This window comes from Chinchilla lanigera, unplaced genomic scaffold (genome assembly GCF_000276665.1).
Source record: "Chinchilla lanigera isolate Chin_1 unplaced genomic scaffold, ChiLan1.0 scaffold00116, whole genome shotgun sequence".
Taxonomy (NCBI): domain Eukaryota; kingdom Metazoa; phylum Chordata; class Mammalia; order Rodentia; family Chinchillidae; genus Chinchilla; species Chinchilla lanigera.
In genome coordinates this window covers 3,329,079-3,347,267 of record NW_004955517.1, presented here as the reverse complement: position 1 = coordinate 3,347,267, position 18,189 = coordinate 3,329,079, and the positions used below count along the sequence as shown (strand labels likewise).

General features: G+C 42.0%; 1 protein-coding gene across 1 annotated transcript in view; it reads right to left on the bottom strand.

Annotated features, from left to right (window-relative positions):
* The window catches only part of Cadps (Ca++-dependent secretion activator), a 454,713-nt gene that overhangs the window by 72,916 nt on the left and 363,608 nt on the right, over positions 1-18,189 (bottom strand). The window contains exons 27-31 of the mRNA XM_013506934.1: positions 17,872-18,018; positions 14,305-14,460; positions 10,132-10,279; positions 2,060-2,134; positions 1,078-1,161 (exon numbers count right to left, since the gene is read on the bottom strand). Coding sequence (XP_013362388.1) covers positions 1,078-1,161; positions 2,060-2,134; positions 10,132-10,279; positions 14,305-14,460; positions 17,872-18,018 — 610 coding nt within the window. The remainder of the gene's footprint in view (positions 1-1,077; positions 1,162-2,059; positions 2,135-10,131; positions 10,280-14,304; positions 14,461-17,871; positions 18,019-18,189) is intronic.

Below are 18,189 nucleotides of genomic sequence, written 5' to 3'. Positions count from 1 at the left end.
TGTGCTGGGCCTTGTCTTGGCATTCAGTGACACCAGGGAGGCTCCTCTCTGGTGAGAAAGGCTACCATAAAGACCCAGAGACAGGGGTCCGAGTCACTGCTTTTCATTGCCAAAGAAAACAACTCAGCGCCAGCAAGAGCCCTGTGGTCGGAAATAGGAGGGAGAAAGCAGTGGTGACAGCTGGCTGGGGCCTGGAAGAGCGGGGGCGCGAGGTCCCCAAAGCAGTCCAGTTACAGCGCGCTCTCCGCACACTGCCCGCCCACAGGAACTGTGCTGGCCTCTCTCCCCTACAGCCTCGCTCTTGCCTGTCTCCGGCACAGCATCGGTGGCCCTCGGCATTCACAGAGCCTGCTCCATGTACCCGTCTTGGGCCCTCAGCGTTTGCAAGGCTGGGCGTCTGCTCCAGAGGTGGTGAATGCAGACGGTGCCCGGGCCCAGCAGGTCTGCACGTGTCCACCGGCAGGAGGGGCTGCAGCAGGCTGCAGACCACAGCTCGTCCAGGTGGACCCGAGACTCACACCCGCAGGCCGTGGCTGAGCACATGGACAGGTCCACCCCAAACCCAGACTTCTTCAGAAGTTCTTTTTTAAAAAACGAAGTTTTTAATGCAAGCAACTAGTACAGTTAAGAAAGATGGACCCTGCACAGGAAGGACCACATAACACACGTCTGCACCCTCTTATGACCTGCGGCTCTCCATGTGCAGTCTCTAATATTAATTTCCCACTTACAGGCGTGGAAATAGTGGATTCCGTTAAGCATTGTGCCTGAGAGCTAAGGTGGGCAGAGCCGGGCAGTTCTGCGAATGCACACAAATGGGAGGTGTGTGTGTGTGTGTGTGTGTGTGTGTGTGTGTGTGTGTGTATAGAATATTGTCAATTTACAGATGAAAGTGAAATAATGCTGACCCACCTGCTGTATGAAATATTCTGCTGACTCTGTCTTAGTGCTTATCTTACATACGAATAGTTGACCACAATTCACACACACACAACAGCACCCCTCCTGCAAACCAAAGCCAAAAGCCAAAACCAAACTATAACAAAAACCAGGAAAAAGAAGAGTCTCTTTACTTACAGTAAATGACAGAAAAGAAGAAAACAAAGTCCCTTCGTCGTATCTGGATAATTTTGCCAGTACTCCTTCCAAGATAGTAATGAACTAGTGAAACAGCAAGGAAAAAAAAAATTATTATTTCAAACTATCATTGTTCACAAAAAAGAGAAACATTTCCCAACCACACAGAGACGGAGCCCTTGGAGCTGAGCCTTCGGCTCATCTCTGCTTCCTGCTTGAGTTGATGCCTACCTTTGGAGAAAGGAAGAGACCGCCTTTGCATGGAAGTATTTGACTTATCCGGATTTCTCTTCATTATTATGTGATTGCAAATATAGAGGGTTACAGAAGTGCAAAGTGACAAAATATTATTGAGTTGCATATAGCATGCGATAATATTAAATGCACTTTTCAAAATCCAAAACTGCGCAAAGCAGTTTTTATGTTACATATTAGCACTACATTTAATCCAGTCTATTTTTATTTGTATTTTATCAGTAATTTTGGGGAAACAGAAGTTTAGCACTGGCAAATATAAATGTCTTCCCATTCAGCATTACTTAGTTAAAATTCTATAATTCATGAGGGTGACTGAAATAGCTTTATCTGACTTTTATGTTTTATTATGACTCTCACTGCATGTGAAACTAGAGGAAAAGGGGTTTTCATGATGGCAGAATTCCTTATTACTGTTTAATTTTCTGTATTTAAAAATCTAACTTTGTCAGCACTGAAAAACAAAATAAACATTTCCCGTGTAACCGAGTGCAACGTTTAGGGACAAATTCTTATTAAGTTAACATATGCCACCTCATCAATTTATCTTCACATGGCTCGCAATCATCAGAAAATCATTCCGAGCTGCGGCTGGGTGATGTACAACCTTGTTTTCTGAAAGATGCAAGGATGCAGCGCAACTTTTTAACGTGTGACATTTTAATGGAAACGTGGACATAACCAAGCCCTGTCACGGGGAAGTGTTTCACCTGAAGCTGAAGGTTACCTTTGCAACCAAGAGTGTTATCATTTCTTTAACAGTTTCTTCAATTAGTTCGTCTATTTTTGAGTGGTATTGATGCTAAAGAACACAGAAAGACAAATATTAGCATGTTTGGAGGCGATAGCTGCATCTGTCCCTAAGTTATAGACCACACAATTTATAAATAATGACTGGCCAGCAGACCCAGTTTATTTGCATAGTTCTAGAAGCATCGGTAAGATTCTGACTCCAGATCTTTGCTGGAAAGAGATCTGAAGCTTCTTAAGAAAGAATAAAGAAAAAGAATCATCAGGCTTATTGTTCACTGTTCCTTACCCAAGGCTTCAGCTACCTTTGTTGTGTGTCAACACACTCGTTTACAAGCAGAACACATGGATGGCTTCACAGCCGAGCAGTGTGCTGCTCTAGATTTTTCAAAGTGAGGCACCACAATCATCTAACAAAGGAGATGAGAAACATTATCTTTGGAAAACTGCAGGGGAGATGTGGCTTGGGTAGGTGGATCCCTCCAAAGGAGATTTGGCTGAGACACTGATTTTGCAAAAGCTGTTCTGAAATCTTCAGGTGCTTTGGGGTTCATGCCTCAGAGCTCCCCAAGTTTACCTCCAGGGGTGGACTCAGTGTCCAAGCCAAGTGTCTCTTCCTGAGCCCTTGAGGTAAGTGACTACTATCTCCATTCCTGGTTGAGGAGAACCAGGCTTTGAGCCTCTAGTGAGACCACAGCTAGTTTCAATTTCTGTATCTGTGGCTGTCGATTAAATTTAAATAGTAATATGAAAACAAACCCCTACACAAACAAAAATCTGCTGTAAATGCCAGGGGAAAAGGAAAAGTGATTTCAACACAAAATATTATATGCCAGCTCCTTGACATTTATTAGATCATGTTGGTATCCACTTGAATTATTCTGTATTTCCTTAACAAAAAAACAACAATGCGCAACATTGTTATTTGGAAGGGAAAATGCACTTACCCACTCTTTAGCAAACTTTCAGAAGGATGATTAATTAGGAACAGAAAAAAAGAAAAGGAACAGTGCAAATAAAAATTAGGACAAATGGATACACGGAAAATTAAAAGTTAAATAAACCACCCAAAAAGCAAAGAAAATATACAGATATAAGCCACAGAAATGTAGTTTAATATTCCGGTAACTGACAATCAGAATTATGGAGAATGAACAGAGAGATGTGAAGTTGGTTTGTAATTGCAAGACCTGGATAAAGTCCCCGTGCCACCTAAGAAGTCACAGAATCTACAAAAATTTAGCTCAGTTTCCTTATCTGTAAAAAGAAAACAAAACAGGCAATGAAGCAACCCGGGACCAAAAGGACAAGTGAAACTAGTATAAAAGATTGATTTGGGGAAGGGGATGAGCAAGCCCTTTATAAGGATATTGAGCTACAAATTTCAAAATAGAAGAGAAGATTTTGAATGTTCTCATCACAAAGGACTTTGATTTGAGCTTTATACAATGTATCTGTGTATCAGAATATTGCATTTTATCCCATGAATATATGTGATTAGTGAAAGATATTCAGCTGGTCTGTTCTATGATTATTTAAAAGCCCAGTGCCTAAGTCCTTCCCTGGAACTCATGTTCTCAGGCTTATAGGTCTGTTCTGAAGATCTTTTGAGGGTCTAGATGTGAAGACATTTCATCACCTGCCCTTGCAGTTAAAATAGCATTTTTCAAGTTCACAAGTAGCTGATAAGGATCCGGATAGAGAGAGGATCTTATGACTTAGTCATCTTTTCATTTTGGTTGGTTAGAGAAAAAACTAAACAAATCGTCCATGTTGTATATACTGTCCTGATGAAATAAAACTGACGTTGCCCATTTGCTAGATTCAAGAAAGGACTTGCCCATTAAGTGACACAAACCTGAAGCTAAATGCAAAAGGAAAATTATCTGTAGCATTCTGTGCTAGAAACACAAAGAAAGATGTTAGAGCAAAAGAATTCAGCAATATTGACAGGGATCCAATTCATTTTTAGGTCTTGAGATAAGATCCAGAATCATCTCCTTACTTTCCTTGTCATGTGACTGCCTCCTCCACTAGGTTTGCTTTGGATTGCCATAAATGAGTCACATTTATTAAATTCATTATGGGATTAAGCCAGATCGGAAAAGCTTGCTGTGTGCAAAATTATGTAATATTGAACATGAAATGAGGGGTTTCTGACTACACCAAAGAACATCGTTGAGAACAGAAACATTCTCTTGAAAATCTTGGCTGAAGTGGTAAATACAGACAGGAGCAACTGTTCTCCACTCACCAAGAAAGATGAAGGGTCTCGGGCTGAGGAGCGAATGGTGTTATTCTTTCACTTAAGAGGATGAGCTTTCCTTTCTGGGGAGATACTTTTACACGGAAACACCACAGGGACATGGTGGTTTCTGGAGCCGCGGAGGTCTACGGGAACCTCGCAGTTATCCATGTCTGCCACGGTCCTCTTTTCTCTTCAGGTGGTCCATGCTGCACAAATAGGATCTCTACTCTCAAATCATGAATATTCTGATGCCCACTGATGCTTGTTAAATGAACAGTGAATCTAGAATTATCACTATTGTGAGTGTAGAAACTAGTCACCTAAACATATTACACAAAACAATGTGCGGAAACACGACTTAGAAGCTAGAGGTGCTACCTGGCATTATGACTACTCTAAGACTCCCACTGCTACCTCGTTAGCATGGTGGTTATGTGGGTGCACACACCTGTCTAACCTTACCTAAAATCTATATATTTTATTGTATTGTAAATTAGGCCTTTTTTAAATCTGGTATTGGGGATTGAACTCTGGACTTCTTCACTGAGCTGTACCCTCCGCTCTTTTAATTTTTTATTTTGACACACAGTCTTGCTAAGTTGCTATGCACATTGTGTCTTAATCAAATAAAACTAATTAAAATAAAACTTACTTTGGGGCAGATAGCAGGGTAATAATTTTTCTTCTGACTGGGTGGCGAAGGGGTAAATATCAAAGCAGTCCCTACTAGCCCCTATTTCTGCTCAAGTAATTAGGAAGTACATAAATCCCTTTTGCCAGATTTTCCTGATGTATGTGACTTATTTGATTAGTTTGCTTTTATGGAACAACAGTACATCTTCTCCCTTCACTTTTTTGCTCTTTCTGGGGAGATGATTTGTTCTATATAGATGTGAATCCCCATGAGGGGTATACACACCACTGGGGCATTTTTGAATGACCACCCTGCCACTAGATTGACCTGTCATAAAATTCTTTCAGTATGGGTACAAAGACAGATCTTTTCTATGTTCACATTTTCCATTCTCCCTGCTGGTCTTCTTAGATTCACATGACCTATAGTCCCAAGTTTTGTCCTGGGTACTACATCATGGCAGTAGCTACTAAGGGAGCTACTGATTTTCAGTGGCATGGAAAGTTTGGAGAGTTTGCTTTCACTTCTGATAGGCTAAGTTGCTGCAGTTTCACAATCACTACATGGAAAACATTCCACTTGACTTCCTGGGCTGCACATTTTGCCTTGTCATGGAACAGATTGTGTGTATGTTGTCTTTCTGTTAAGACCATCTGACCTTGGAAACGAGACGCAAACACACTAGACCAAGTGAGAAACTATTTAATACACAATTTCCTCTCTATTGGTACTTCACAAATTTTAATGAAAAAATAAATATTTAAGATAGAAAAGTATGGTTAACAAATGTCTCAGCAGCTGCCTTTAGATGAGACATCATTCCAGTGATGAGATTCAGGAAGTGATCTTAAAATTGGAGATTATACCACCTCGCCAGTATCTAGTCTAAAACAAGTTGAGGGAGGTAGAATCCAGGTGCTGGCTAGTACCGGAAACAAGGCCTGTACTACGTAGGCTTAGTACACTATATTCACAAAGTACAAAGTGCATAAAAGCATTGAGCTTGTATCTAATCTTTTCTGAATGGTAGGTTGCTTCCAGTTTTTCTTGGTCAGTCCTATTTTAATGAATCAGTTTTATTTTAGAGATAAATATCCCCAGTCTGCAAAGCAAGAGATGTCAAGAAGGGTTCATTTCCACGTGACTTGCCACTGAAGTTCTGCATGGGGTCACAGTCACGGTGCCACATCTCAAAGGAAGGACAGTCATGTCTGGCTTCACCCAGACCATTCTCAGCTACTTGGTGGTCTAATATCAGAAGGGGCATCACTTCCCACAAGCTGGCCACTAAGGTGTCTCTGATTAACCTACACTAAGGAGAAATGTCATGATAGGTCTCTTTAACATTGCTTGGAAGATTGATACCCTTAGAGTAAGGGTCATAGATCAGAATACAGGAGGGACCCTTAATAAAGATGTTTAGCTGTGTGTATGTGTGTGCATTATTTTGCAAAAGACCAAGGAATGTGTACGAGCCTCAGCTGTTTTCATTAAACATGCTGAGTTGTGTGGGAAACATGCCTTTAATTGTTTCTACCAAAAAAGAACAATGTTCGGAAAGAAATAGGTGCTGTCACTTAGCCTCAACGATAGTCCAAATATGACTTTTTGGATAAATCTAAGACAGCTTTCTTATCTTAGATCCAGAAGTTAGGAGAATGTATCTCCAATTTTAATGAACCACATGCTCACCCTTCCCAATGGTTGTATACTGCTTGCTATATTTTTCATTTGACAGGCGGTGGCAGTAAGGTTACAAGAGTAAGTGGCGTGCTCAAGGTCACGTAGTTTGGTAGCTAAGATGATGGTTCACAGGATATAGTGATTAGACTACTAACCAGTGTGTTCTTCTAGAAAACCAGACTCCAAGGTTAAGGCAAAGCCACTCTACTTTAGCACAGAAGTGACCAGTGGTAAAGATGTGGGCCAGGGTCATTGAATTGATAACACCCAACTTATTAATTCTTATCACATATCTCTAATCAGGGCATGTGGTTTGGTTTAAGGAGGTTCACCAGTCCACTGAGACTGTATAGTAATATTTCAAGTATCTTTTTCCTGTACAGTAGAATGATCACCTTGTAACTTTCACACATTCTCGGTGGTGTTTGGATTACCACCCCTCCCATCCCCTCTACTCTCCACAAATCCCCAAATCAAAGGGAAACAAGTTATGGTCAGAGTAATCTGGTTTGTTTGGAAGGGTCGTTTAGCCATCTGGCCAGGAATGGAGGAGCTATTTAAATAGGGCCTCACCGAATCAACCTGGAGGGGCACTGTGAACAGAGGGGGACAGAGGCCTGTCAGCCCCACTGGATTAATCCACCCCTATCCACCACCTGCAATCCTTGTGAGACTCAGGTACATGTCTGCCTCAAGAGGTTCTGAGGAGAACTAGATGCCAGACTTTATCGAACCTAAAAACTCTCTCTCTCGTACTATAAAGAAAGTGAAAGAGGCAAACCACAGAATGAAAGAAAAGACCTGCGCATCATGTGTGGAACAGTTAGTACCTACAGCTCAACAGTGAAATGCAAATAAACCCTGTTTAAAAATTGAGCAAAGGATTTGAATAGATACTGCTGCAAAGAAAATATATAAATGACCAACAAAGACATGAGAGGATGTCAGACAACCCTGTATGCTCTTATCACTGCAGACACCCCTTGGCTGAGATGCAGAGCAATTAGATCTCTCGACATTGCTGGTGGGAATGTAAGATGAAGCAGCCACTGTGGAAATGTTTGGAGGTCCTCAAACAGTTAGACGTAGATTTACTATGTGACCCAGTAATTCCATTCCTAGATATATACCCAAGAGAACGGAAAATCAAAGTCCACATGAAAAACTGTACATGAATCTTCATAGCAGCATTATTCGTAAAAGCTAAAAGTTGAAACAACTCAAATGTCCCTCAGCCGATGAATAAACAAATGCATGTATCAATACAATGGAGTATTATCCAGCCATAAATAGAAAAGACCAACACATGCTACAACATGGATGAATCTGAAAACATTATGCTAAGTGAAAGAAGACAGACACACAAGGTCACATATTGTTGACTCTATTTATATGAAATTTCCAGAACAGAAATTTTCTTAGAAATAGGCAAATCTGTAGAAAGAAGATTGATGATGACTTCAGGCTTGGAGGTGACGGAGGACAGCGATTGCTAATGGGTAGCTGGCTTTTCTCTAAGATAATGAAAATATTCCAAAATGGATTTTGGTGATGGCTGCATAAGTTTGTGAATATACTAAAACCTGTGAACCATCTACTTTAGAAATGTACATTATGCGAATTATAGCTCTGTTAAATAAAAAGCAGCAGTAGCTCTACGAGGAGAAAAGCAGAATTCTGGAAAGAATAAACTTGAAGGTTCTTTAGTGAATTTTAGAAATCTCCTAAACCACGGTTTAGGAGGAGGTGTAACACCCAGCAGATTGTGTTGCATCGCCTGGAGAAGCTCAGGGAGGGCATGAGTGAAAGAGGGGATGGGGGTGCCGTGCTCACCCGCCTTGGCTCTGGGGCCCTCTTCCCCAGCTCCCCCTTCCCAGTCAGCTCTGAATTCACTTGTTTCATATGCTGGCCTTCTCTGGACACTTTGAAGAACTCACTCTGAAGCTAAAACCAGGCCGGGCAGAGGTTGCTCCATGACTGAACACTTGCCTAGTACTGGACCTGCAAACTCTGGGCTCGAGTCCCAGCACCAAAGAAGACCAAAAACTAAAAAATACAAACAAAAACCAGTGGGATAAAACTAGAATAGTGCAATTATTTTACAGATAAGGAAACTGAGGCCCAAAGAGGCTGACTGACTCGTCCAACTCGTTTGCTTCACAGTCACAGCAAGAATCCAGCTGTGTGAGCACCCCCTTCCCATCCACACCTTCCCCCAGTGGCACTGGAAGGGCCTGAGTCTTTCTCTTTAGCTCCTTTTTGGCTACTGAGCCTCCAGACCAGAGGCTCTCCACCATCACCAGAGAACTGGTCAGAAATGCAAATTCCAACACCGTACCCCAGGGCTGGAAGAAGCTCTTGGGGTGGGGTAGAAGGGGCTGGGTTTTCATGAGCTCTCTTGATGAGTGTCACGCAGACTGGAATTTGAGAACTGCTGCTCCAGGTCATTCCTGTGCAGCAAGTTGTGCTACAAGGAGATCCAGGGGCCGCTGCACTTGGCCGTAGTGCCTAGAACCTACTTCCTGGGAAGGGCTGGGCAGGAAAATCAGCTCGGCAGGAGCAGAAGCTAGCAGGGGGTGACTGAGGAAGCTCAGTTTTGGGGGAAACAAGGTTGGAGAAGATCGTGCCAGGAAGAGAATACCACCAACCCACATTTAAAAATGGAAGGTGCCGAAAGAGAAAATAAATAACGAATAAGGAGCAAATATAATTTAGTAAAAATTCTGAGCATGTAAGGCTGGTATCGAAAGATCTGATTTAGGAGCAATTTATGCCAATTGGCAACAACATAGAGTTGCCAGAAATGTTTCTGAATTAATTCTAAATTGGTATATGAATATCTAGCTGGCTTAAGGCCATCAGAGAAAAATGATCATGATAGTCTTTAATCAAGCCCAAGTTGCTGCTTCCTTCTCCTTTACATTTTAAATACTGCTTTGGAACTGGAAACTTAGCAAAGGACAAAAACTTTTGGTCAGGAAAGATTCAGAATAAATTCAATCCATGGAGAATTGAAAGCTTGCAGTTCTCTGGACACTTAGAGCCTGCTGGGTAGGGAACGGGTAGCAGTGCGATATAACATGGTGCGTCCTCAAAGGTGCTTGATGCAAGAGGAAGCCTTTCCGGCATCTAGATGTCCCTAGTGATAACACGCACTTCAAAGGTGAGAATGACTTGTACGCTGGCAAACACCGGCCTAATGGGTAGGGTCAGCAAACTTCCTTTAGCTGAAAGGAACTTCCGGCCAGCCCAACTGTGGCCAAGAATCATTTCCAAGTGACTGGCACCCTCACCAGCACATGCCTTAGACATTTACTTGACAGATACTGAGCACTCATCTGTGGCTTCATCTACAAATGCTCAGAGTATATTTCTGAAACTAGGATATTAGGGTAGATGGAAGGGATCTGTGAAGTTTTCTTCTACATGATCAAATGGTGAGAGAAAAAAATCCTTTTTAATTTTTTTTTTTTTTTTTTTTTACCTCTTGGCCCATTTCCATGCTGCAAAGTTTTGTTGATTGAGCTTTGGCATCAACCATAACATTAAACATGGTGCATATTGACTGCGGCACTCGAAAATCTGTTGATCGACTCGTTTTTTGCAGCTTAACTTCAAATGCAATCCTGGTTCTATTAAAACAAAGTAGGAAAAGACCAATTCAGTGCTCGGATGGCAGCAGGTGGAGGAGACATTTTCTGAGAGGTCAGTGAAAAAGAAAATTGAAGGCTGTAATCAGTTTCAATCGACAATGACTTCACATGTGTTCTCTTTGAAATGACTTCCCCATCTAAAGAAGGCCTATTCACAGAGACAGCCACGCACACCCTTCCTTTCTCTGTGGTTCACGGAACACCTGTAGCTCAGCGTATTTCTGTCTATAGTTTCCATGCTATGGAGAACCCTAATTGCAGGAGAATGAATGAATTAACAAAAACCCAATTATAGCATTACAGCATATGTAAGTTCTCTCACATTGGCAACTGCCTACCTTGAATCACTTCATTAAAAAAACAAAACACCGAAAAGCAGTTCCTAATCTTTAAAACCTCATGGTGGAAAAGTTGTTAAATGACATTTATTGTTTTTTTTTCTTTCTGGTTTTGAAAGAGTCTGAAAGGAAAACAAAAAAGTCCAGCAAATTTATTACTTTGCCTTCACGATTAAAAATAATAGTTTTTGCTTGTTGAAGGATCATAAAGAAGGAAACGTGTCAAGCTGCTGAACCTGGATACCTTTGCACAAGGGGGTGAAATTAGAAGGTGCAGTATTGGGGAACTTCCACTAGGTTCGTTTGCTTTCTGTGTCAATGTATTATTTTTCAGTAAGAATATATTGTTTTTATAAGCAAAACATCATATTACATTTAATGTACAGCTACCTTATATAGCCAGTGTATAACATACATAATATACAATTCAAGAATTCTTTAGTGGTGAAATTTTAATGCTGATGGAGGTAAATTATGACATCAGCAGTGTGCCAGCCACTCACAGGGGAAACCTGTGGCCAGCTAGTAACACAGGTATAAGTTTTAATCCTTGACGTCAGCCTCGTAAGAAGGCCTGGCTATATTTTACAGGGTTGCAGAAAAGTGGGTCACATCATGTCTCCATAAAAAAGCACCTGATAAGCAAGTGGGTTTATTCAAGCCCCTTTCATCTAATACATCTTTTCAGCACTGTTTCCTGTCAGGTTCCAGACCTCATGCAGCCTCCAGGAAAAGCACTGCTTTAAGAGGAATTCGTAGCAGTTTTCTAACAGTACATAGGAGGACCACACAGCTAGTTAGCTCAGGAAAGGGTGCCAGCTTGTAACATACCCTGGGTGCATGCAGGAAAGCCAAGTATAATTTCTAAGGTTGGAAGCCCAGTTCTTAGGAAAAAAATTAAAGAAAAAAACCCCAAACCCTCAAAACACCCTTATAGATTATATGATCACGTTAAAGATAAATGTATCTTGGCTTCTAAAGTCTCAGTGCACTGAAGTAGCTTTCTAATCATGATGATCATTTTAAGCTATGCTGAAAATAATCCTTTTCTAGTTTTGTGAAAAGGAGGCCTGCTGGGGGCTGAGTTGGACAGGCCCTGGTGCTGATCTTCTGAGGCTTGTGTGCCAGTTCCGGCCCAATTTGAGAAATGGAAATGCTAAATCGTCCTCTTCCAATGAAGTAATCGTCTTCTGTTTTCACAGAAGAACTGTTCATAGCCCTTGGAGTGCAGGGCTGTGAAAGGAGGAAGATGAATGCAAAATTAATATGCCTGAGAGCGCTCTGTGGGACCCAAAAGCAAGAAAGGAAGAGTTCACTTCACCCGAGCGACTCTCCTTGAGGGAAGACTCACAGATTCTTGTGTGTTCAGCACAAACTCCATACACACTAGGGCAGAGAGCTGCGGACATCTAATGAATGAACTACATTTCTTGAAAACCAACAGGAGGAGTGCCTTGCCGACATCTTGGCATTGCATATTTACATATAAAAAACTATGTCTTTGCTATATTGCCCTGGAACAAAAGTTATACATTTTGTCCAAAGAGAAAAACAGGTGGTTCTTGGTTGTTCTAACGTAGATTTCATGTCTTAAAATGTCTAAGGCCTTTTCCACGTCATCCTCTAAAGTTGGAGGTCAAGTGATGGTGCTTCCACCTGCTTTTGATTTGTCTGCTTTTGTGCTTATGTTTAGGGCTTTTACCGAAAGAGACATCCGGAAATTTAAGAGTCCACGGCCAGTCAGACATGTGCAGTGGGCCAGGGAGGAACCAGATCCACGCCTTGGCTCCGAGTAACTCACCCACTTTAGGTGGTACCTGAACTGTAATGGCGAGGTGGGAAGAAATAGAGCAGCCTTACCTACCTCCGACCTTCCCTTTTTCTCTGAGCATATCCTTGTTTCTTACTTCTTACCCAGAAGACTGGCTCGTCAGCCAAGGACATGAACGCCTTTCTGTACAATTCTGTGCATAGAGCAGGACCTGGAAAGTCTAATTCTAATGAGTTTAAACCTCTAGGACAGATCAGGGGAGAAATTTTGGCCTTAAAGAAGTGTCCTGTAAGAGGATTTTTTGCTGGAATGGTTTCATCATTGGAAATGCACTGTTTTTTCTAAAATCAATACAGACTATATAGGAGATTCTGGAAATCAAAACCCTAAGGAAACTCTTTGACTGTGGATTTTAGAAATAGGCCTGTTTTTGGTTCTCAGAGTGAGAAGAAAAAAATTCTCAGTCTGAATCACTAGGACTTTACACTTCCAGAAGCAGCATAAAATAGCTGCCGAGATTCTCCATAGCTTTTTCCCCAACTCCTGGTGTTCACTTACTTAGGACTGTGTTGTTCTTCTGCCTTTTAGTTTCTCGTTTTAATGCTATTCTGTTTTTTCTTCCAAGATGTCAAATGAAGAATTCTGAGGACTTCCAGGCAAACCCAGCCCCCGTTACCCACAACTGATCTATCAACTAGACTGCGCAACATCTGGAGAACTGGAGTAGCATGTGCAGTCTTTTTTTTCAATTAGGAAAATTAATGGGACGGTTATGAACCAGAGAAGGAGCTTGGATGTAGGTGTGGGGGTAGGCAGGGTGTTGGTGACTATGTAAAATCAGTGGAATTCCCCTCTGTATTTGGTATATAGTTATAGACCCTCCGTGAGGGAAGGGTGTGTCTTTGTTGTAAGCAAGAACTTACCTCTGTGCCTGGCCCATGGGAGCAGCTCAGATATGGTCCTCGTTTTCTCCCCTTGAGCATTCAGAACTGTCTGTCCGGCAACTTAAAGTGCCACATTCCAAGTCCTACCCTAATCCTATAAGCCACAGTGACAAACGGGCAATTTGTGGGAAGGCAAAATGTATATTGTGTCTCACTTGCCTTGTCGATAACCAGTAAGATTTTTTGTGGTTGTTGTTTTTCTCCGGTACTGGGAATCAAACTCATGACCTTGCGCTTGCCCGGCAGGCGCTGTGCCGCTGAGCTAAACCCCCAGCCCCTCCAATAAGATTTTGAGTGTGACAACTACTAGTTGCCGCATGGTAGGTACTCAGTCCCTAGTACAGAAGGAATGCCAGTGCGGAGGTGCCTGCTTTGCCAGCACATCAGTAGATGTGCTGTACGGGGTACTGCCTACCCCCACACCTACATCCAAGCTCCTGCCACCTGTACTGGGTCCTCCTGTTCTGGAATTATGTATCTTTCTCTCCTTTCTTCTCCACTCAGTTCCCACAGTCGTGCATTAATACATGTTTATTAGGTAAATATTTTGTGGCAGACACTGATAGATATTGGGGATACGGAGATGAGTAAAAATGGACATGGGTGTTTTCCTTGCGAAGCCAATAACCATGACAAAACTGGCAGCCGAATTATTTTGTGTTTGGGACAGATAGAAGGGAAGGTGAATTGAAACTAGACTTGGACAGCTACCCTTCCAGATGACTTTGACAAGCAGTAGCTGTCTCCAAAAACCTCTAAATCATGGCTTTTTTTTTTTTTCCGGTACAGGGGATCGAACTCACGACCTTGTGCTTGCCAGGCAGGTGCTGTGCCACTGAGCTAAGTCCCCAGCCCCAATCATGGCTTTTTGAAAGAAGAGTCATGGGCTCTTCCTAGAGTTCTCGTACAATGGAAAAAGCGTGCCAAACCTGCCCAGCCACATGGGCTTACCTTTTGACACAAGACTCAATCATGTCACTTGCCATCAGCTTCAGCCGTTGTTCTAGGTGCTTTCCAAATTCTTCCTCAGGCCAGTGCAGGTCCCGAATGAAGGTCTGAAGGGCATCAAGTTTCCAGAACAGATCCTCTGAGGTGCCTGATCCATTACTGGGAGGATAAGAAGTACAAACCGAGAGTCACCCAGCGGCCTTGGGCTCCGTGGAAACTAACACAGACACACCGGGGGCGAGAAGGCTTAAGGCAAACATTGGCTTCCACATACGACATGACGTGTGTTGGCCGTGGAGGAGGGGCAGTCTCCACCAGCAGATTTTGAGTTTTACCATACGCGACTTAGTTGGCTTTGCTCGGCCAATTTCTCCAGCCCAGTGAGGAGTCTGAAGAAAGTGTTGTCCCATGGCAACCAGGAGAAGGGTGTATGGTAAAATTCAGCCTTCCTTGATAACCACATTAGCACATGTGGTGATTCAGATGAAGGCCACGAGCCAAGGGGGAGAAGTGGGTCTCCACAGATAATAACTACATGACAACATGCAGTTATTAAACTTCGGGGTTTCATGCATTTCCCCAGCTCCCCTCCAGAGCAGAGGCCTCTTGAAGACTGCACAAGACTTTCAGTTTTAAGAGGACAGTGCTAACAAAGTGGTGAGCGAGGACCTGCTTTCTCTCTTGAAGAGCTGGAAAAAGACCGGGGTGACTCAGATCGAAGTGGGAATACCTGGGTACCTTGAGTCCAGAGTTCCTGTTTAGTTTGGTGATTATTCCAATTTTCATGGGCCAGCCCATTGCACAGGCAGCCCCTGGACGAGGGCAGTCGGGGCAGAGGAGGTGAGAGGACAGGAGTATTTGCAGCGCTTCAGGGCTCTAAACCTGAGCTTTTCATCTCCTTGCATGGTCTCACCCGGTCCTCTGTACAAATGGGGAAGTGGGATCTGACTCCTTTCTGCACAGTGACGTCTAAGAAACTTTCACCTGGGGCATCCACAGAGAGCCTGTGTACGGGAATGCTCGACCTCACCATCCTGCTCTTCTCTTGCCGGCTTTCTCTTTTGTAAGGGTCCCGTTTGGACCTCTGAGGGGTGAACACCCCCCGCCCCCTTCCTCGCATACCACTAGTGCTAACACGGTAGTTTATCAAATGTCCAGCACACCATGCATTACCACTTGTTCTGACATCGTCTATAGAAACAGATGAGCGTGGGTGTTTCTATTGTGACAGATGCCAGCTGCATTGAATTAATGCTTCAGAGAGAAATATAGCTAGTGCATAAAGGCATACACAGTTACTGCGGGGCAGGGAGGGGCAAACTCCCAACATGCCGAGACGCAGCTTAGGGCCTGGACCGACAGGGTAATGTTTTCAGGACAGACCAGTCTGAGGTCAATACGGAGATGTATCTGACACAAAGGAGCAGGTAACAGGCCCTTCAAATGAAAGGTGGCAAAGGAGGAAACTGGAATCATGAAAAGATATAGAATCAGGCATTTCCTGGAGGACGACCGAGAGCCCATGCCTTTGCAGACATAGCGTCGTGCAGAAGTGGGGGAGTGCATTGTCTCTCTGCAAAAGTTCGGCCTTCCCCCTACCCCATCTTACGCTCAGAAAAAAAAAGAAACCCCAACTTTGTCTAGCCTAAGCCCCGTTTTGGAACTGCATGGTTTATGTTTTAAATCATTAAGTACATACGAATGCAATAATTGGTATTTATTACAACAACATTTTGACACCCATCTGGTTTCAGAGCTTCAAAAAATTCTTGTAGGGTTTTTTTTCTTTGAAGAGCTTATTATTAAGTTTTGACATGAGGAAAAGAATATTTTCTTTTTATTTTTAAGATAAACTGCTAATGTTAAGGCAATAGCACCAAGATTATTTTGATTGCTGAGCAGTTACCAAAATGTGTTCCCACTCATGCCTTAATTAATTGAACGGAGACCATTATCTGCTTTATTACAATGTCTTGATTCATATCTTTTCAAAAGACAGTGTCACGGAGCATGCACAAAAGAAGGTAAGAGAAGCTTTAAGATATTTATTTTTAAATTTTAGACAGATACTACCTAATCTAGCTTTTAATATAGTCATCTTAGCATGAATATGATGTTTTTCTTTGATTTTTCCTTAGATATAAATTGTTTTGCTGGCTTTAATTTGCCTTTAAAAGAAAACCAGGCACATTCACCATATGATTCCACAGTGAACTTGTGAGCAATTATAGGTCTTAAAAAATATTAGGCCATTTGAAGGAGCCAGGTAGAGAAGTCATTTTAATGTCCTGTTCTCTACCTGTATTAATAGGAGGATAAAAATGTTATGGGCCATCTTGATGAATGTGATTTCGAGATTTCAAAACATCACTGCCAGTTTCAGATCATTTTTTATTCCTTTGATAATAACACTTCCCTTTGAAAATGTGCCAATTTATTCTTTTAAGAAAAAGCTTATCTGGCCTATAATTAGCTGTGGTCGACAAAAAGGATCAAAGGAGAGTATAGAATTGCTAAACTTTATTTCACTTATTAAATCATGCACATGGTTCTGATTTAATTTCTCTGAGGTAGGATTTAGGGGTGCTGGATCTTCTTCTTGGTAAGGAAAAAAGGAAGAGGACTCATTTCCTACTCTAGAAGAAACGGCTGCTTAATCCCCTCTCCCCAACCGCTGGCTTTGAAGAAATAGCCCAGGCTCCGGGTAAAACCACCCCTTACAACTCAAATGTTTGTAGGAATGAAGACAAAGAATGACTCTATACTCTGACCACAGATCACGTGATTAACAAGAGTTTAATTATTTGCTGTTTGAATCTTGATTCTTATATTCAGAGGCCTTCTTGCTGCCTAGATCTCAAAGCCTTATATTGTACATTGATCTTGGAAATTACCTTTGGATAACACAAAACTAGGGCTTGGGGAAGGAGAAATAAAAAAGATTAAGATGCAATGTGTATATGTATCAATTCTCCACTATAGATGTATTTATTATGTATCACAAACAGAGACTAATAAAAAAAGACTAGGGCTTGATCCATTCAGAAATTTTTATTTAGTCTTGAACATACTGTGACTACATTTTGCCTCTGCTAACACAGAAATATGCCTTATGGCTTAAATAATCTCTAAGAATTTTTATTGTTTAAAAAAAAGCTCCAAAGCCAGCTTCTAGGTAGGTGTGTGTTCCCTCTTATAATTGGATCAAGCCAGAGATGACTGGCCAGCCCATAAAATAGGTTTCCTAAACTATTTTTGGATGATTAACTTCTTGAGTCACCTACACTTAAGAAGGGGATATGGTCTTTCTGCAAAAGAATTTAGGAAGTGAAATTTAGTCCTCAAGCGTTCAGTGGGCGTAAGACAAATTGTTAGTACTGTATATATAGCAAACGTCTTACAAACATGATACATGCCAGAAATAAACAATATTGTCTCTGCGTGATCAGCAAAATATGTCTAATTATCCATCTCCATCTCTGTTATATAGGATGTATAGAAATAAACAATACATATCCATGCCAAGATCACTTAAATTTAAATTAGATCTAATGTGAACTGAATACACACTCAGCATCATATATAGCAGCCATCCATGACGGTGCCGAAAAAGTAGGCATTTGTGGGATGCCTAGAGGGATGTTAACTGGTAGATTTGGTACTTTGGGTAGGTTCACATTGGGTAGGTTCACATTGGGTAGGTTACTGGTTAAACTCCTGTAGAAGAAACAGACAGAAAGAAAAATACCATCACAGTGACAATGCAGATGTGGCAGAAACACACAACAGTTGTAAATAAATTGGCTAAGTCCACAGCAAGACAACAGTGAAAACTCAAGCGACACATTTCAGAACGGAGCTTGCAGATGTGGAGCTGTGATGGTGCTC